Below are 21,924 nucleotides of genomic sequence, written 5' to 3'. Positions count from 1 at the left end.
AGAAATGTGCTATTGATTAAGATAAAAATATTTTTGAAATGTTGAGCTAGAATATCCTATATTTAGATACCTCTATTGAAAAAAAGACTAGAAATTTAGTCTGGCATTTAGGAAGTACATTGCATCAGAGATATGGATAAAGAATCATCAGCATGTAGATAAGAGTGGAAGTTGATGCAAGATAAGGGGAAGCATAGAGTGAGAAGAGAATAAAGATAAGAACAAAATGTTAGCAAATGCAGATGGTAGAGTTTTTAAGGGAACCAGGTAGAGATTTTCTAGGTTATCTTGAAATGAGTTGATAGTAATGGTGCATGAGAAAAGTGAAGTCCTACACTTCAAAACCTAGAATGTATAACGAGTCATGTGAACAATAGCTCATCTCACTAAAGATACAACTCTAGCTCCAGTGGAGAAAAAGTCTATGTGTGGGCTTTAAGTATGCATTCTTTCTTAAATCATATGATATGACTGAATCAGTATTTTACCATTTAATATGGGGTACCTCTATTGTACAGATTTTCATGTCATTCCCCGTCTCTGATAAGTTGGTCTTACTTATATCCAACTCATATGTTTTATGTAGCCTTTGATTCCTACAATAATCCATGGTGTAATCAGTTGTGGACAGGGTACTAAAGTTGTTCTCCTCTCTTCTCTCTCTGTCTCTCTCTGTCTCTCTCATACACACACACACACACACACACACACACACACACACACACACACTTGCCTTTTGTGCACACACACATTATGTAGGCTTACTTATCTATTACAGAATGAGACAGTGTAACTCAAAGGCACTTGATTTCTTGAGCTTCTCTTCAGTACAATTATTATTTCATGATTTAAAAGGCTAATGCTGAAAGAAGCTTAAAAGAAGAAGACTGAGAGACCAATGTCAAACACAGGAGACCAAAAAGAGCATCTGTCTTGAATCCTTTTAGAGATGCACCAGAGCATATGTAAATAAATACATGACTATTATAGAGGAAGCTAAAGAAAGCATCAAGTTCTTGGAGAGATGAAAATAGCATCAAAAACTACAGATACTTTTAAGTGGCTAAAACTGAAAAGAGGATATATGATTTGGCAATTTCAGGAAAAAAATTTAAGTAAGCTAAAAATAGTCTATAAACAACTCTCGAAAGCAGAAAGTACTGTATTCTTATTGAACTAAATATTGTCTTAGCTCAGACTACCATAACAAATTACCATAGAATGGGTGGCTTAAAAAACAGAAATTTATTTTCTCAAAGTTTTGGAGGCTATAAGTCCAAGATAAGATCAGCATAGTGGGTTTTTAATGAGAGCTCTCTTTCTAACTTGTAGAAAGCCACCTTCTCACTATGTCCTCACATGGCTGGGCAGGTAGGGGAGTGGAGAGAGACAGCAAGCTCTCTAGTGTCTTTTCTTATAAGGCCACTAATCCCATCTTGAGGGCCCTACTCACATGACCTCATCTTAGCCTAACTAGTTCCAAAAGGCTCTATCTCCAATTACCATCACATTGGAGGCGGTTAAGGCTTTTAACATATGAATTTGGGGAGTACAAAATTCAGTCTATAGCAAACATTGAGTTAATTTAATATTTAACATAAATTAATATATGTATGTCAAATTTAAGATTATGTAACCAAATTTCAATACTATGAACTTTAATTGGGAGCCTGGACAGAGACTTAAGTATTGTTTTAATTGATAACTTCTTCACTGGTTGGCATTCTCATTTTTTGTTCATAGGCATGTTTCTGGCTGAGCTGATAGAAAAATACTTTGTGTCCCCTACCTTGTTCCGTGTGATCCGTCTTGCCAGGATCGGCCGAATCCTACGTCTGATCAAAGGGGCAAAAGGGATCCGCACACTGCTCTTTGCCCTGATGATGTCCCTTCCCGCCTTGTTTAACATCGGCCTCCTGCTCTTCCTGGTCATGTTCATCTACGCCATCTTTGGAATGTCGAACTTTGCCTATGTTAAGAGGGAAGTTGGAATTGATGACATGTTCAACTTTGAAACTTTTGGCAACAGCATGATCTGCCTGTTCCAGATTACCACCTCTGCTGGCTGGGATGGTTTGCTAGCACCTATTCTTAATAGTGGACCACCTGACTGTGATCCTAATAAAGTTAATCCTGGAAGCTCAGTTAAAGGAGACTGTGGGAACCCATCTGTTGGGATTTTCTTTTTTGTCAGTTACATCATCATATCATTTCTGGTTGTGGTGAACATGTACATTGCTGTCATCCTGGAGAACTTCAGTGTTGCTACTGAAGAAAGTGCAGAACCCCTGAGCGAGGATGACTTCGAGATGTTCTATGAGGTTTGGGAGAAGTTTGATCCTGATGCAACTCAGTTCATGGAATTTGAAAAACTGTCTCAGTTTGCAGCTGCTCTTGAACCTCCTCTCAATTTGCCACAACCAAACAAACTGCAGCTCATTGCCATGGATTTGCCCATGGTAAGTGGTGACCGGATCCACTGTCTTGACATCCTGTTTGCTTTTACTAAACGGGTTCTGGGGGAAAGTGGAGAGATGGATGCTCTCCGAATACAGATGGAAGAGCGATTCATGGCTTCCAATCCATCAAAGGTCTCCTATCAGCCAATTACTACGACTTTAAAACGAAAACAAGAGGAGGTGTCTGCTGTTATTATTCAGCGTGCTTATAGGCGCCACCTCTTAAAGCGAACTGTAAAACAAGCTTCATTTATGTATAATAAAAATAAAATCAAAGGTGGGACTAATCTTCTTATAAAAGAAGACATGTTAATTGACAGAATAAATGAAAACTCTATTACAGAAAAAACTGATCTGACCATGTCCACAGCAGCTTGTCCACCCTCCTATGATCGGGTAACAAAGCCAATTGTGGAAAAACATGAGCAAGAAGGCAAAGATGAAAAAGCCAAAGGGAAATAAATGAAAACAAATAAAAATAATCGGGTAACTAATTGTTTACAGCCTGTGCAGGTGATGTATTTTTGTCAACAGGACTCCTTTAGGAGGTCAATGCCAAACTGACTGTTTTTACACAAATCTACTTAAGGTCAGTGCCTACAAAAAGACAGTGACCCCTTGTCAGAAAACTGTGACTCTGTGTAAAGGGGAGATGACCTTGACAGGAGGTTACTGTTCTCACTACCAGCTGACACTGCTGATGACGAGACAAAATGGCTACTCAGAATGTAGGGACCAGTTCAAAGGGGTGCAAACCTATCATTTGGGGGTCGATTAACATGAAACACTTTAGTGTAGTAATTGTATTCACTCTTTGCATTTCGACTGCCACATTTGTCACATTTTTACAAAATCTGTTAGTGGATTCATCTTTTTTTTAAATCCATATGTTGTTTATTATATGTGACTATTTTTGTAAATGAGATCTGTTGGGAAATAGACTAAAAGACCTCTTTAACAGATATGCCATAGGGGGTAATGGCAATCATGTGGCCCTCTCATCTGCACAAAGATGTGGTTTGCATGAGATCATGCTACACTTAGAGATCATGCATGAAAAAAAAGTTATAAGGAAAACAATGTGTTCTTAAATTGCATCCATGTTTCTGGGAAGTGTAATTAGGTGATAGTTGGAGGTGCTTTGCTCATCTTGTTTTGTCAAATCTAGCCCCTAGACCAAGTAGATCATTTGCGGGGGGAGGGTAGGCCATTAAATTAGCAGGTGCAAACTTCATTCAAATGTCTGAAGTCATAAATATTATGTTTCTGTTTGTTGTATTAAAAAACTAAATAATGAGCACTGCTTCCCCTTGAAGACTGAATTGACAAAAAACTCTTTATAAATTTCTGTTTAATCCTGCACTTTGTTTAGCCATCTTCAGCTCAGCAAGATCAACACTGTATATGTTAATGAAATGCTATTTATTATGTAAATAGTCATTTTACCCTGTGGTGCATGTTTGAGCAAACAAATAATGACCTAAGCACAGTATTTATTGCATCAAATATGTACCACAAGAAATGTAGAGTGCAAGCTTTACACAGGTAACATAATGTATTCTGTACCATTATAGATAGTTTGGATGCTATCAATGCATGTTTATATTACCATGCTGCTGTATCTGGTTTCTCCCACTGCGCAGAATCTCATTTATGGGAAACCATATGTCAGTGGTAAAGTCAAGGACTTTATTTCTTTAAGTCATTAAGCAATAGTTTGCAGCACTTTAATAGCTTTTCGGTTATTTTTAAATTTTAAGTGGATAACATATGGTGTATAGCCAGATTGTACAGACATGTTTAAAAAAAACAAACAAACACTGCTTAACCAGTTAAAAATGTGTTTAGAATTTTATAAGCAAATATAAATACTGTAAAAAAAAAAGTCATTTTATTTTATTTTTCAGCATTATGTACATAAATATGAAGAGGAAATTATCTTCAGGTTGATATCACAATCACTTTTCTTACTTTCTGTCCATAGTCTTTTTCATGGAAAAAATTTACTAAATAAGAAATGAAAATAAGACTGGGTAGTTGTAGATATCTGCTTTTTATTACATTTGCTAATTTTAGATTATTTCATAATTTTAAGGTGCAAAGAAGTTTCACAATTCACATCCAAATTATGCTTTGCAGTTGTAAAAGGATATAAAGTTTTATTTACATTTTTGGTAGCGCCTGCATTAACTGATTGAAAGTAGTGTTTCATTTTCATTTCTGTTCTTTTTTTTTCTAACTTCCATTTATGTTTTCATTTATTTGGAGTCATGCTGCTCTAGATTGCTCTAAATATGATGTGGGTTTCACATTTTTTCCCCACAAGAACAGAGAGTAGTGAACTTGTATAGTCAATTACATCAAGATATTTTGTGTTTCTTACAGAAGCAAACCATAGGCTCCTCTTTTTCTTAAAACTTAGATAAACTGTGTTCGTGAACTGCATGCTGGAAAATGCTATTATTACCCTAAATGATGCTAACTAACATTAAAAATGTTCAAAACTAATAAAGATTACATTTTTATTTTATTGGTTGCCTAGTTACTTTTTGTTAAAAGTGTTTTATAACAAGGTGAAGATATTTTTATTCTATAAACTTGGGGGAGGGGGCTAAACACACACACATACACACACACACACACACACACACAAATGGGTCTACCTAGGCTTACAAGGTATGTCTTTTTAAGAGAAGGAACTGATATCAGAGCATAAGCTGGTGGTTCCAGGAGGAAAAGTATGGAAACCCAAGCAATGATGGACGGCCACTTGAGTTACAAAAAGAATCCTTTAAATTTGTATTCAAAAAATGTAAAAGTTGCTATGTGTGAGTTGGATATTTTGTTTGCACCTCCAGAACCATGCTTTTCCATGCTTCTCCACCCTACTCTGTGTGAAGGTAATTGTATGTATTGCATCATTCATTGATAAATCTATTACTCTCTACCTCCCAATTATTTTGGCCAAAGGAAAGTCCTAGCAGGAAAGTACCATCAGAAAGCACCAGCGAGAAAAGAGAGAATTGGGTATTTACTCCTCAGTTCCTTCTTTGCTGAATTGCTCTAGGTTGGCGGTGGCTTCATCTGTCAACAGAAAGTTATAATTCAGGTCAGATAGCCTCCTTTTACAATGAGAGCTACTTCTTTTAGGTTCTAGTTGTCACTCTCTGCCATTGCTCCCTTTGACATGTGGAAGCTGGACTTCCTTGTTTCTTATAGCTTTCCCCTAACCTTGCAGACACCTGTTTAAAATGCTCCCTTCATGAAAACTTTCTGTTGCCTCATTTCAGCATGCTGCCCAACTCCTGCCTGAATGCTACAGTAGTTAAATACTTGTAAAAATGTGCAAGAGGCAAAGATTTGCCCTGGGTCAGCATGGGGGCTTAATCTAACCAGCTTTGGAATAGAGAAGCAGTGACTGAGGGAACTATGAGAAAGTCGAACACAGAATTCACAGATTGTGGAAAGGTTACTAGAGTGGTCTAGAGAGTGAAATTTACAGTCTAAAAAACTTAGCTAAATTTATGAGGAACGAGAAGCTTTCTCTTCTCAGAATATCACAATCTCAGTCATGAAGCAAGAAGGGGGAACACGGCCTCCATGAGAGAAGAAGCAGTCTTGCCCTGCTTCTCTCATCCTTCTACTACTTACAGACCTTGCCTCTTCATAACATGTCCCTAAAACAACATGACAATTAATTCTGATTTATCAGGGGCTGAAAAAAAATTCCCATTTTCAATCAACATAAATAAGGGTTATAGGATAATACCTACAGATTTTTTTAAACTCCACATCCACACCAGTATTCACCTTTCTAAATACAAAGAGAACTAGAAAAACATAATAGTATAAAACACCATATTCATAATTTATAATAATATAAAACATCATATTCATTTTTGCACTATTTTGGATAATATTTTTTTGTGACAAACAGTAATTTAATGATCATGAAATGTTGAGTCATGTAAGTAGGACATAGGAAACAGGTTAAAGAGGTTTCCCACTGGCCAAAACTGGGGTAATTTGACATAAAAATAAATGATAGTAATAGATTGTAATCCACTGAATAAAATAAGAATTCACAAGTATATAGTGATATAAATGAATGGAGAGAAGAAAAATTTCTTACAGTGGATTGTTAGCTAACAAGTATAATAGAACTAATGAAGTTAGAGAATCACCATTTGGCTATCATAATGACAATTGATTTGTGTAAGAATAATCGATGAATACTAAGCTCATGGGTGAGTTTGATGAGGAATAGGAAATTTACATTATCTCAAAGTATCTCATCTGTATTAATTTAAAATTTGAAAAAAGGAAGAAAGTTTACAGTAGAGAAACCTAGCAAACGCTACCTTCAAAGATAACATCATCAATTATGGAACCAACTATACTGAAAAAGACACATCACTATATGGTATCCAGCCAAGATTGAACCTAACCTTAAGAAAAATCAAATTGAGAACATTCTATAAAGCAACTAGACTGAAATCTTCAAAAATGTTAATGTCATGAAAAATAAAGAAAGCCTATGAAACTGCATGAGGTTGAAGAGCTATGAAAACTAAACACAATGTGTGATTCTGGGTTGAATACAGGACAGGGAAAATAATAGTGATTGTGGATATTATTGGAAAAGCTGACTAAATTTGAATATAGAATGTTGATTAATTATTAGCATTCTAAAAGTGTTATGTTTTCTAACTTTGTTAAGTCTAGTGTGGCTATTTTTATAACTATAGGTAATGTCCTTGTTCTTGGAAAATACACACTAACATATTTAAGGGTGAATGGGATAATATCTTCAACTCATTCTCAAATGAGTAAGAAAATGAATTACATGTGTAAATGTGTGTATGTAACTATAGATGTATAGGTAGATATAAATATAAACATGTGCATGTCTTCGGGGAAGGAAGGATTTTTTGTTGCTTCTGTACTGTTGAAGTGTGAAGTGTGTATGTATGATGTATTCACTCTGTCACCTGTTTTGGGTGTCTTAGCTAGAATTTATTATTTCTACCCTCATGATTAGACATGCTGTCTCTAATTATTTCAAAGTATACTCTATTTTAACGATTATTTTTGTTTTCTGGAAGTCATCTTCCTAAAGAGTCACTGACTTCCATGATAATCCCTATATTGCTAAAAATAAGAGTATTTTTGGAGACATCTGTAGTATAAGACCCCAGCATTTGAAGCTAGACAATTTAGATCTAAATTGGAGCCTTGTGATCTAAATTCTGGTGATTCTGTTCATATGGCTTATTGACTACCTGAGCTGGAGCACAGACACTGCGAGTATAAACTAAAAACTCCAGAGTGCCACAGACTAGTACTCCCATGACAAGGTTTTCATATGCCTACGGTTAACCCAAGAAATTAAGAATAATGTTATAAATATTACTAAATCTGATCATATTCAATTTAAGGAATTTTATTGTAAATGTGTCTGTTAGATTATTTTTTTTAAAAGACCAAATCATTATGTTAAAAGATTCTTTTAGAAATTGTGGTGAGAATAAAAGATAGTGAGTTATTTGTTTTAATATTTTATCTGGCTAAATTAAAAACTGGCAACCTTGTGTTGGTCTTTCCACTTATATCTTATTGGTACATATAATCTAGAATCTAAGGAACCACCGGAATTGATGACTACTCGACCTCATAAGTTTGTATGTTTGTACGTGTGTACCAGAAAGTTCAGACATTAGAATGATATAAACTACATTAAAGAAAGAAAATACATTCTGTAATTGCGTATTCTATCACATGCACACAGAAATTTTATATAATTATGCAATAAAATTAATGTTTCTGAATCATTATGAATTCATTAAAATATTTTTAACAAAAAGATATTATTGTTATTCTATCAGGTGCAGCTGATAGTACATTTCTTCCTGGCACATGGGAATATTCTAGGAGGTTGTCAATTAATACTGATTCACTGTGGCAGCAAAGGCAGAAGAAGAAAATATTCCAGGCAACCAAGTATTCCTGGAGAAGTTGCATCACCAAGAAATTCATAATATCTCAAGTGTATAATATCTCAAGTGTCAACTTAGTGCTATGCAATTCCCTTATCATCCCCTCAAAATACTCATATTTATTTGCAGATAATAGGCTTTTACTTCACCAAGAACATTGTCATGAACTTCTTCAACTTCTTTCTTCTCTAACGAAAAATATCTGTGTCCTGTCTCTTTCCTTTCCTTCTGTTTCCTTCCTTTCTCATTTTCTTTTTTCTTTTCTTTTGTTCTTTGCCCCTTTCTTTGCTTTCCTTCCTCTTCTCTCCCCCTACCATTCCTTTCTTTCCCTTTCTTCTTTGCCCATCCTCTTTCCCTTTTTTCATATCTTTCCAGAGATCATTTCACCCCATTCATTTCTACTTATTCTGATACCTTGTTATTTTATGAGTTATTCTACTCTCTTGTATCTATTCTCTGCCTCTTGATCGATCCTTTCTGTCTGGCTTTGCACTTTCAATTTTTTTTTTTAATCTTGGAAAATAACTGCTCAGCTCTGACGCATTTTTATTCACTGTCCCTTTATCTCATTCCCTTAAAGGGTTACCTTCTAAAATCAAGATTCTATACTCACCACCTTCACTCTTGGTTAGAATTAAATGAAATATAGGTCCTAGTGATATTTATGAGAAAACTTGGCTATGAATAATCTTATTGACATAGTACTTTGAGTTTTCAAAATTCTATGATGGCTATTTTTCTTCTCAATAACATTAGGAGGAAAGGACTGGGAAATATAAGAGGTGGATATAAAAATAAAGAACATTACCTATGTGGAGCAAAGCTGTACATAACTCTGTTCCTGGTTATCGTAAATTACATCTCTTCTGTTTAATGTTTACTTAGAAGGGCAAGATGTTCATAGAGCTATTCAATTGTTAACTGCAGCACTTTTTGTTTGTTTGTTTTCTAGGAATGTAACCTTTATTTATGAGGGGTATGGAGACCAGATATTTCTTAATATTAACTTATAGGAAATCGTAAGTGTAAATTCTTCATGAAAAATACATCGTTATAGGAAATTCAATTTGTCTACTAAACTATTAATGAATTTACTGCCCTGTGTTAAACTTGCCACAATATGTGTATATTTTGTTAGAAAGCATTAAGATACATGATTTCTTTTTCTTTTTCAAACTGCAGGAAATAAATTCTTAAGAGGGTTAAGTGAGTTAATATAAGTAAAGCTTTCAAATCAACAGTTCCAAGCATCTAGTAATTATTATGTAAGTGCTTGCCCTGATAATAATGACCAAAGACACATATGGGAGTGAGGAACAGAATGACATGTTCAGAACCTTCACAAGAGTTCAATACTGTTAAAGTGAAAAGTGAGCATTGACAGTGATTGAGTGACAAGCAGGAGCCAGATAATGAAGGTCCCTAAACGTCTGTTGGGACTTTGGCTTTATGGTGATGAAGAATCATTAAGACATTTGTAAAAGAACTGAAGGTAAAGTGAAGGCGCTAGGGAGAGCAGATTTTGACTTTTAGGAAAAGGAAGCAGCAAGTATAATATAGAAAGCTACTAGGATAAACAAGCAAGCAATTATGAAATATATGTCTTGAACACCTTCTTCATCTCTTTCTACCCAGAGAAACCAAACCCATCTTTCAGGATTCAGTGACAGCTTCCTTGTTTCTTATTATTGGTAGAGAACTTTCTCTCCTATGAACATCTATGGGATTTTGATGTATATGTCCAAACCCAGACACTTTTGAGAGTTAAGGAGGAAACTTAATACTTATGCTAAAACAACAGGCATAAACGAGGACTCTCCTAGGCAAAACAGGATATAAGATTACCTCATAAAAGCCATTTATATATCATTTAAACTGCCTGGATGTAGTGGTTGGAATACAGATTTTGTCTTCTCATTTCCTCCTCCACTTCTGCTACAAAGTCAGGCATACCAGTTAGTGTCAACAGGCAGAAACTATCCTTAAATACTTTGTAACCTTTATAGTGCTTTCCACACAGAAGGTCCTCAGTAGATATTTAGAAATGAGCAAATTAGTTAATTTTCAGTATTGCTTTAAATTGTTCCCTTAGAGTTATTTACTCCCTAAGATCTTTTCATATCTTTTCAGAAGGCTGTCATTATATGTAAAATATATAAAGTAATAAAACATCACAAATGTTGCAAATGAAGTTTGGCCTTATTATGCTATAGTAGTATTGGATATATACATAAAAACATTTAAATGAACATAAATTACATTCATAAGAGCAGGAACTCTTCCTCTTTATTAGCTGTAAGAAATAAATACAAGTATAAGTGTAGGTATAGGTATAGATAGATGTATATATAAATATTTCCAAGGTATAAGAGTCCATACATTGATTTTTAACTCTTTAGAATGTAAGGGTTATATAATACTAACCTTGCTCTTTGCTATGGTGGAACTATTAAGCTTGCCATTTTAAATTTATTCCTCTAAAAGGAATTAGGGCTTCTGGACCTTGTTTTCTTTTCAACATCACTTGGCCTGATTCTTTTCTGCATTATTAATGTCCATCTTTCATCAAGGATGGTGAAAAAATGTCTTGTTCAGCAATATTTCTTGAAGTCATAGAAAAACACATATTTCTAACGGCAAACAGATAGTACTTTTGAGCAACCTCAGTTGTAAGTGCAGCCATTTAACTTGTTTTAGGGAAAATGTCTTTGAGTTATACTGACTGAAAACATGAAATAAGTGCAACACTAGAGCAAAATATAGTAACTATGAGATTGTGAACGTATAAATATGTAAGGAAGTAAATAATAGGATTTATGGAGAATGGCTAGTACCTAGAAATGTTTCTTTCAGAGAAAAGGAGAATGAGGAAGAACTATATTCAAATAAGCAGAGATTGTCCTGTTTGTCATATGTTATGATTTACTAAAATAAAAGTCATTAGGCAGTTAATTGCATCAAGTTTAGTATGAAACCAGCCAGGTATGTCTTAGGACTTTATGACATTCCAATTTCCCCATTCTGAAACCTAGCTATTTTCCATGGCATTCTCCCTGGCCATGCTTTAAATGTTCAAATCAATCCAAGGATAACTTGAGTATAGAAAGCTGCAAGTCTCTGGCCCTATTATATAACCTCTCTTACCTTTCAACAATCTTCGAGCAATTAAAAAAAAAAAAAAACTCACCTAATTCTAAAAACTTTCCATGGTAATAGCTGAAAATATAGTTCCAGGCCTCACCTCAACTTAAATCAGAAGACCCAGAAAGGTGCTTGAAAATGTCTGAGTTGCATTGAGTTAGAATGGGATAGGAGAAAGCTAAAAGGAGAATCTTATTATCAGCAAATATGGGAAACTCTAGCTTAGTAGTAGGTGTCCTGGTAAGGTTCAAGGCTTTCATAGCTTAGTGGTGGGTGTCCTGGTAAGGTTCAAGGCTTTCATTGGAACTCATCATTGGTTGATTATGTTACTATATTTATATTTACTACTTTTGTGGTCTTATGATCTCTTATTGTTTTATATATTATCTATACTCTGAATAGTCCCAAACCTATATATTCTGTCCAAACTGTTCTGAATGTCATGCCTCAATATCTAACTGGCTCTTCAATATCTCCACTTAAATGTACAATGGATATTTTAAACTTAGGTCCTCGCCTGAACTTCTAGTTTTCCACTTAATCCTGGTATCTATGATCTTCTCCATCTCTATGGTCATAGTTGCAGGCTAGCTATTATTACAGCATCCAAATTGTTCTCTGTGTCCATTATAATACCTGATGATGAAGCAAGTATGGTCAAAAAATAGTCTTAATATTTTAAAATTTTTACTAAAGCAGTAACTTTTAAAGGCTGGTCCCCAGACCAATAGTATCAGCATCACTTGAGAATGTGTTAGAAATTCATATTTTTGCCATGCCCCCACAGGTGGCAGCCCAGCAATCTGCGTTTTAGCAAAGGTTCCAGGTGATTCTGATGTATGGTAAAGTTTGAGAACTACTGCACTAAAGCATTTCTTATGCATGGGGCAACAATGTCCCCCAATGGCTAAAAACACACACACTATTTTCAATCTGCAGTTGCGAATCCTTGGATGTGGAGGGCCAACTTAAGTTATACTCAGATTTTTGACTGCGTGGGGGTGGGTGCCCCTAACTTCCGCGTTGTTCAAGGGTCAACAGTATACATGTACATAAACACACACACACATATACAATTTTATATTATATTTAAAATAATTGCCAAAGACAATTTTCACTATTTTTTAAGTGGGCTTGAAACTCAGTCCCAAAATTTACATTTCTATTGCTTCCTCTTATTTTAAATCTAACAGAATCCAAAACTGAGTGACAGTCCCATTGGATTGCCAGAAAGTTAATTCTCATTCAGTATTATAACAGCCTTCTCTCCCAAGACTCAACCAGAATCCAAGAGGCTTATACGGTGTTCAGAAAATGGAAACGTTTCCTTGACCCTCTAGTCTATCATAGCCTTTGATGGCATCTTTACTGTCCAAACTAAAACGGATCCCAGAGGTTAGTATCCTAGATTCAACTCTGCTAGGTACACCGTGCAACCATTTATCTGAGGTTTCACCTTTCTGGCTACACTGCCACAGATAAGGGGGTAGATCCCTAAAACTTACAGGACCCTATTGGTTTTTGTCCCTGTCTCCATTTCTGAAAAGTGCTCCCCGCTTTCTTGCCTCAGAGGTACTGCTCTGGTTCTTCCTTCTCACCAAGAAACTTGGACTTATTTCTTTAACAGACTTGTTATTTTGCAAAAGATCCAAAAGTCTTCTGAAGTTCTTTAAAATAAAATTTCCTTAGATAATGAAAATGTCCTCTATCTGTGCTAACACAGTAAGCAACAGCTACATGTGGCTACTGAGCATTTTAAATCTAGATAGTGCCACTGATGAATTTAATTTTTAATTTTAATTAATTGTAATATAAATATAAACAGCCTTATATGGCTAGTGGCTACCTTACTGAGCAGCCCAATTCTAAAGGCTTTTGCTTCTACCCTCCATAAAAATACTAATGGCCCAGCAATATACATGAATCAAGGAGAACAAAAAATAAGGAGAGCAATACAAAACAGCAGCTCAAAAGTTCTATGCTGATTCCTAGACATGGACTATAGGCTAGTGGTTACCAGAGGACTATAGACTAGTGGTTAGTAGTGGGACGGGGGAGGAGGGAGGAGGTAGATGGGGTAAAGGGGATCAAATATAAGGTTTAGTGGAGGGCGAAGTGGGTAAAGGGGATCAAATATATGGTAGTTGAAGGAAACTGGACTTTGGGTGGTAAACACACAATAGAATATACAGGTGTCAAATGATAATGTACACCTGAAAATTATATAATTGTATTAACCAATGTTACCCCAATAAACTTAATGTAAAAAAAAAATTCTCTGCTGATGAGTATAGGGGTGTTCACTGGACCTTTTAACTTTTCTCAATATTTGAAATTTTTACAAATAAAAATTGGGGGGAAAAACATATACCGCCCCAAATTAGAGCCCAGTTATAAATGGATTTATGAGTAGAGATCTCAAGGTATAAGCTCCAGCTTTTCTAATTCCGCCATTTCAGACACATGGTATAGGGATGACGGGGAGGATCCAGTAAATGAGAAACCAGGAGTCGAATGTGAAGAGAGAAAACCTGGATACCTTGGGATGACCAAAAAACAAAAAACAAACAAAAAAAAAACCTCCTCAACTGTCAGAGGGAAATATAAGCTCTGCCTCCAGGCATTACCCTGAATGGGAAAGGTTCTCTTCCTGAGGGCAATAAAGTGGGGTGCTTTCAGGGTGGAGGGAATGCCATGTGCATCAGTGTGAAGTGATTCTCTGATGAGCTTCTGACCTAATTTCTTTTTTAATGTGCATTTTATTTTATTTTATTATTAGTTTCAAGTACACAGTACATTGGTTAGATATTTATATAGTTTATGAAATGATCCCTCTGATTACTCTTCTTATAGAGAAATCACACCGGGGAATGGAAGCTATTTAGGGCAAGCATTTTTGAATGACAAGCTGGGGAAAGGCAATTCAGTGAAAAAGAGGGGTCGTACAGTGGCTACTAACCCACAGATGTTGAAATGGATTCAGGGAAGGCAGAGACAAATGGAAAAGTTAGAGAAAGGAAGCTCAGTGAGAAAGCTTGTTACCCAAGGAACATCATCTAGAGGGTAGTATCCTGCATAACCTTAAGTCTACTGGACACGAAATCCCCGTTCTGTCCTTTATTTTTGCAAACTCAAAATTTACTATTGCCTCTAAGGAGTGCTGGTGACTTCTTGGCAACACCGCTATAAACAAAGTTATCAAGAATCAGACACCTAGAAAGCTAAGTACTAATTTTTCTCAACCTTAAGATAAAAATGAGAACAGAGCTCTGGTTATCTCACATTTAGAAATAATAAAGCGTTTAAGAAGATGTGCATTGTGAATTTATGTTGAGTAAGACTTTTCAGATGTGAACTTGGACCTAAGTGAGTAAAATCTAAAATGATGTACTGCCTGCCTTAAATTCACACCAAGGTGTGTGTGTGGGGGAGGGGGGAGTGAGGAGTTAGAACAAGCATTATTTTTTGTTCTTTTTCTATCAACTAAAAAGATTATTTCAAGGAGTAGAAGGAAAGGCAAGCAGCATCTTATCAAGATATTCTGTATATCACAATTGTAAACATTTAATAATTCATTATTTTTATTTCAAAATACCAAACTCTTTTGAAATATATTTTTCTGTGTCTTCTTTCTCCTATTTGCATAGTTGAAATGTCAAGACACTGCCAAGAAAAACAAGGAAAAAAATAACTCTTCTGGTTAAGTCTCTACCGTCGTATTCGAAGTAGAATCAATAGCACATCTAATAGTTCAGGTGAGCAAGAAGTAAATTTCCTATTGTCAGAAGTTCTTAGCCATCAGATATCTGAGCTGCTCAGGTATTTCTAAAGCAAAATGACGTATCATACAGTGGTCTAAAACAAGTCAGTTGTAGAAATTGAATGCAAGGATTCCCTGGATTTTAAATGGTGTCAAGTATAATCCCTGACTCTGGTGGAGACCACTGGATTCAGTCTCTTGCTTATTTGCACTTCCTAAAACAGCTATTAAGGCTGTCACTACTTGTAATTTATTCATTTCCTTTTGTAAATATCCATTCAATGTCTATTTACTTTTACCAGACTTTAAACTCTAGGAAGACAGGGACAAAAAATTTTTGTTTTTTGCCATAGGAACTCATTAAACATTTGGTAAATGAAGAAATAATTGAACAGTACATTGTTAGAATTTAGATCACTTTCTCGGCGTTCTTCATACTGCCATTTAGCAAAAGAAACATGAAAAGCAAGTGACTGACCATTATCTTCTCTCTACCATAAAATGAATAAAATTGTAGAATTTTAAAAGGATGAGTTATGACAGCCACCTTAATTTTTGCACCAGCAGACACCATGCTTGATACAAGGCTCAAAAGTATGTGTTATTTGGAAAAGACAAGAACACTAGATAGCATATAGAAGGCTGAATGCTAATCTCAGAAAGATAAAATGGCTTGCCCCATAGTCATACAGCTCATTAGCTTAAGGAGCTTTCCTGTAACTGTACTATAAAGTTTTCCTGTAAATGTGCTATGAACTTTTACACAGTGCTTTTCAGTATTTGAAATACTTTCACATAATCTCGCTTAGTCCACACATTGACAAAGCAAATATTACAATACTATTTCCAATTAACCATTACAAATGTATAAGTTAAAGCAGAGAAAAATTAACAACTTGCCCCAAATTGCAGTTATTAAAGAGCCTAAAATTTGGAAATTCTGACTTTAGTTAACCTCATTTTTTCCATGATATCCCCTCTGAGATTAAACTATGTGTTAGTTTTTTTTAAATACATCTTTACTCTCTGTTTCAACTTTACAGGAAAATAACCTTTAAAAAAAAACACAAATGCTTCATCTTATCATTATTCATAACTGCTTTGAAGACTAAATTGGGAGTAGAAAATTGTGGAATCTTGGGTAGATTATTTCATAACTTTGGGCTTCATTTTATTCCTTTGTAAAATAAAGAAGTTAGACAATAGTCTTCTTTACAGCCCCCAAATTAAATGATGACATATATTTATCGGTTTTATTTTTAATCTATGTACTTTGTCTTCACCAGAATCATATGTTTTCTTTTAACTTCTCAAATATATGATGAAATAATATAGATACAAGTAGATCAGCATAAGAATTGAGGAGAAGAAAGCCAAACAAAGGCATAATTGAAGGGTCCCAACAGTCCTATAAGATTTACTAAATGTTTATGGGATCAATGCTATACACTGTGTTTGAAGTAGTTGGGAGTACAAATAATTATAGATTAATTCAGTGCTTACCATATGCCTAATAGTGCTGTGTCCATTAAATATTAACTCATTTAATCTGCTTTCTGAGGTATTAGTCTTACTTTACAGCTATAGCACAAAGAAGTTGAGTAATTTTTCCAAGTGAACAACTAGTGAATGGTGGTATTGGGATTTGATCACAGGTGTCCTATCTCTAGGAACTAAGCTGTTACCAACTACACTATATCGTGTGGCTTTAAGGTGCTCACCATTTAATAAAAAAGATTAAGCAAGCAAACAAACAACAACAAATATACCATAACTATAATACAGAGAATTATATTGTTGAGTCTTACAGAGCACTATACGTTTAATGGAAACTTTTGCTTATAAAATGTCTCCTGTTGTCAGGAACTTTTCATATGTTGTTAGGTGTTTAGTTTTTTTTTTTTTTTTTTAGTAAATAAGGAAAATTGGCTCAGAAAATTATTCCTCCACGTCGCAAAAGTAAATAGCATAACAGGAGCCCCCCCTGAGGTGTGGGAGCTCATATTTTTGCCACTTCGCACCCAGTGTGAATCTACCACTTTGAGAATGTCCTTTGACTGCTCAAAACATTTAAAATCTGATTAAGGCAATTATGAATCACACCAACTAAAATAATTAACACTAGGATCAAAACTTGGAATCCATGTAAAAGATTCTACAAAAGTCACTTACACTTTAAATCTTAACTGCTATTTAAAAAATATCTTTAAGCATTAATAAGAAATCTCTTAGTCCATTATATTTCGATTTAATTCTCTAAACTGAAGAAATCTATGAGCAGCTGAGAGCTGCCAGATGGCTACAAACAGAAAAGTCTGCATAGAAATTAATTTTGTCAGTTTAAAATCAGCAGTATCATTTTTTAAAAACCTGAAAAAACTTGTTCCTCTATTAGGGTTGTAAAAACAAGAATTAATGTGCATTTTAACAACAAACGGGATTGCAGCGACGCCTGCAAAGATGATGAGCACAAGAAGCGCATCTCATTTTTAAGAACCTGTGATTTTCCTGCGCCATCTTGTGGTCATGAGGTAACTACTACAAGTGAAAGTTAAAGGTTTTTCCCTGTGCTGATCAGGCCTTCAAATCGCCGCATTGCGGGAATCTGCTTTAACTCAAAGGCGCGGAAAATGGTGTCTCTTTGTAACAGACGAGATGAGAAACTGATGTGCCAGTTTTCCTACTCCCTCCCTATTTCCTTTATTCTTTAACTCGGTTTTCCCAGGCCCGCCCACCGCTGTCCTCCTAGGGCCGTTGTTTTGGCCTTCTTTGTCTTCCCCACCATCCGGTCGCGCCCCCTTCTCCACCCGCAGTCCTCCCTCCGCACCGCCCCCGCCTCCTCCCTGCAATCCCTGCAGCGAGGGCCCGCCCCCTCCTTCCAGCAGCCAATGGCGGCTCTCGGCCCCGCTTCGCCCCGCCTCCCCCGCTGGGTCCCGGAGCGCAAGCTGGTTTTGGGCCTCGGCTGAGGCCCTCTGACCCCTAACTCCTCTCGGAGCTGCAGCGGGTTCACGGCCTGGAGTCCCGCGGCTCAGCCTCTGCCGAGCCATGGACTCGCAGGGGCTGAAGGTGAGCGGGTGGAATCTGGACGTGGGTTGTTTTGGGGGTTGGCGGGGATTTGAGGGGCGTGGGGACAGCACGGGCCGACTGCGCGAGGGCGTTATTATCCCGCTGCTCTGTCTGCTGGGCACCCCAGCCTCGCAGGGCGGGCCCGTAGCCTACATCACCTGGTCAAGCTGCGTGGGCACTGCTTGGAACCTTGAAGTCCGGGGCAGCCATTCCCTCGCGCTGCTTTCCGAATTGCCGTTAGTGTGCTTGTCCCACCCTAGTTGTGTTTACATTTACTTTTGTTGGCTGTTTGCTCGGAAAGCTTGGTCAGTATTTGACACCTACTGCACCTCACCGGTGCGATTTTTAGTAACTTAGAGCAGACTAGTGTCAGCTTCCCGGTTAGATAGTAAAAGAAGCACGGAAAGATTCAATGAAAACAAGACTTAGGCTTGAAAAGGGAAGGGTCTTTATTTTAGGGTGATGGCTTTCTCTATCACCGGCTTATCCATTCAGCAAATATTTAATGACAGCCCACTTAAGAAATGATCATCTTAAAGGCATGAGACTTGAAAATAAAAGTTTCTTTTTAGGATGGTGGTCCTCTCCTTTCATTTGTTCACTGATTCATTCATTCAGCGGGTACTGATGGAGGACTCACAGTGTGTACACTAGAAGCTGGAGATAGTGATGTTCGGAACAGAGCAGTCCCTGCCTTCACACATTTTACAGATCTAAGGCTGGAGAAAACCTTAATTAAATCAGTTCATAAATATTTATTGAATGTCTCTATGTGTCTGGCAGTGTTATAAGCTCTAAAGATAATAAGCCCTTCCATAATAAAATTCAGTAAAACTCTCCCAATTCATTTGAGTAGGAGGAGTCAGATAGGTAAATACAATGTGTGCTGTATTAGATGATGATGAGCAAGTAGAGTTGTTTGGCAGTGATAGGGAGTAGCTTTTGATATTTTGCCTGAATTTTTACATTATCTTCCTATATTGCCTTCCCCCATCTTCTTAGAGTCTTATCACCTTAAATTTATGCTTTGTACTACCACCCAAATAAACTCCTTAATAAAAACACTTTCATGCTAAAAACTGTTATGTGGCTCCTTATCTCTTAGAGGATCAACTTAATATGAGACATTTCTCGATGTTACCATCCTCTCCAACTTCATCATCCAATCATCCCTGTCTTACTTATGGCTCTAGAATAGGGAATGGCAAACTTTCTCTGTAAAGCACCCGATACTATATATTTTAGGCTTCATGGGCCATCGAGTATCTGTGACATCTAATCTATCATTGTAGCATGAAAGCAGCCATAGACAATACTTTTAAACAATGAGTATGACTTTGTTCCAATAAAACTTTTTGAATGCTGAAATTTGAATTTCACATAATTTTCACATGCTATGAAATGTCCTCCCCCCCCTTTTTTTTCTTTTTCTCAACCATTTGAAAATACACAAACCATTCTTAAGTTGCTGGCCGTACAAAACAGGCAAAGGTCAGATATGGCCAATAGGCCATAGTTTGCCAATCTCTGCTCTAAAATATGGAATGACTTTTACTCCCACTCCATGACGATGTTTTGTTGCTGATTTTTCTCTCTGTATTATTACAGTTCCTCTGCCTAGCTAACTCCTTTACCTTCCTCAAGAATCATGAATGGGGAAGGAGTATGTATGTGTGTGGAGGAAGAGTAGGAGTTTGCAAATCAAGAGTCAATTCTGAAGCCCTCCCGAAGAATCTTGCCCTTAATTTTACTTTCATCCTACCCACACCTGACCCTCATTCTCCTACATTCCCAAAGCACCTTATAAGCTCTTTACTTGAATTTACTATATTGTATTTCGGTTTCCTTAGATTCTAATCTCATTTGAAAAACTTAATCATTTCTGGGGCTGGAGCCACCATCTTGCTCATCTTCATATTCACAGTACCTAGCCCAGTGCCTGGCAGTCAGTATATGTTTATTGGACTGAACAACCTAACCTGAACCAAGGCAGTGGTAATAAGAGAGTAGGAAGCAGACTAGAGAAATGGAAGAACCTACTGACTGGTTAGATTTAGGATACTGGGCAAACGGGAAGGGAAGATTCCATAACTTGATGTCTGGCTTGGGTGGCAAGACAAATGGGATGATTCCATAACTTAATGACTGGCTTGGGTGGCAAGACAAATGGAAAAATGAATTTGGAGCTTAGAGAGGTCTTGGTTGGTCTCATGGTTTTTTATTTCATCAGCATGTGGGGTAAAGAGGAACTTTTTTTTTCCTGAGAATAGGAGTTTTACAGTATGATATCTTAATTGATCGTTACAGTGACCTGTAAATGACTTAACAGCATTCTAGAAACGAGCAAACGGAAGTGCTATAAGATGGACCAGAAATTTGAAAACAGGGCTTGTGACCTTTAAACCCATGTCTTTTTATGATAACCTCGCCACTGCCTTTTAAGAGAGTTATAGATGCTTAGTGATACTAAATGCTGGACAGAAGTCAAATAAGATGCTATTAAAAGTGTGCTTAGTTGTGGCGAACTATGAAGTCATTGCAACTTTAGGGAGAGGGCACTGGAGCAAAACTGTACTTTACTGAGATATACTCTGGGATGCTGGGGATGGAGTACAGATCCAGTTGTCAAAAAGGCTTTCAAGAAACTTGGCTGAGAAAGGGACTAGAGAGCAGGAGTGAAAGTCACAGAGAACATTTGCTTAACAATTTAGAAGAAATGACTGAAATTATTAGAAAATATTGAACCATTTCAAGAATTTTGTGTTCATTGTGTTCTGCATTCCTTAGTATTGAGTGCTATGCTTTAACAATATTAAGGAACTTGGAAGAAAAAAAAAATCTCTAAGTTTTAGATTATTCAAGGTTTTAAATTAATACCTGCTTCTTAGATATTTCAGAACACCAGAATCTCTTTGTAACATTTAGTTCTTATTTCTTTTTAGACTTTGATTAATTACTATTGTCAAGAGAGGTATTTCCATCACGTGTTACTTGTTGCCAGTGAAGGAATTAAGAGGTACAGTAATGACCCAGTCTTCAGGTTTTATCATGCATATGGTACATTAATGGAAGGTATGTACTAATTTTTAAGCATACTCCATAAGTTTTAAATTCTTGTTTTGCAGTAAGGATAATTTTCACATCATAATTTTGATTTTCAGGTAAAATTCAAGAAGCTCTACGAGAATTTGAAGCTATTAAAAATAAACAAGATATATCACTTTGTTCTCTAATTGCACTGATATATGCCCATAAAATGAGTCCTAATCCAGGTATAGTATTTAAGTACAATTCTTAGAACAACTTTTCCTACTAAGTTTATTTTGATTTTTCTCAGTTACCAGAGCATTTAGTCTGATCTTACTGTATTACATATTGTCTATAGATACTATTTATCTCTTATGTGTTTTATCTTTTAGACAAGATTATGAGTTCATCAAGCACAAAAAATATGTCTTATATCACTTCGATAGTCCTTATACCCTGTGGCAGAAGTTTCATT

General features: G+C 36.2%; 2 protein-coding genes across 6 annotated transcripts in view; both read left to right on the top strand.

Moving 5' to 3' along the window:
* The window catches only part of SCN1A (sodium voltage-gated channel alpha subunit 1), a 126,559-nt gene extending 121,570 nt beyond the window's left edge, over positions 1-4,989 (top strand). For both annotated transcript variants that reach the window (XM_039855415.1, XM_039855414.1), the window contains one exon: positions 1,744-4,989. In XM_039855415.1, coding sequence (XP_039711349.1) covers positions 1,744-2,921 — 1,178 coding nt within the window. In that variant the 3' untranslated portion in view covers positions 2,922-4,989. The remainder of the gene's footprint in view (positions 1-1,743) is intronic.
* A 13,291-nt stretch (positions 4,990-18,280) lies between these two features.
* Positions 18,281-21,924, top strand: part of TTC21B (tetratricopeptide repeat domain 21B) — a 66,091-nt gene continuing 62,447 nt past the window's right edge. For 3 of the 4 annotated variants that reach the window (XM_039855231.1, XM_039855229.1, XM_039855232.1), the window contains exons 1-3: positions 18,281-18,422; positions 21,365-21,494; positions 21,584-21,694. In XM_039855231.1, coding sequence (XP_039711165.1) covers positions 18,402-18,422; positions 21,365-21,494; positions 21,584-21,694 — 262 coding nt within the window. In that variant the 5' untranslated portion in view covers positions 18,281-18,401. The remainder of the gene's footprint in view (positions 18,423-21,364; positions 21,495-21,583; positions 21,695-21,924) is intronic. The other variant, XM_039855230.1, reaches the window with a different exon arrangement.

The sequence above is a fragment of the Pteropus medius genome, unplaced genomic scaffold (assembly GCF_902729225.1).
Source record: "Pteropus medius unplaced genomic scaffold, Ma_sr-lr_union100, whole genome shotgun sequence".
Lineage (NCBI taxonomy): Eukaryota > Metazoa > Chordata > Mammalia > Chiroptera > Pteropodidae > Pteropus > Pteropus medius.
The sequence above is the reverse complement of the archived record's forward strand: the minus strand, read 5'-3'. Positions and strand labels throughout refer to the sequence as shown.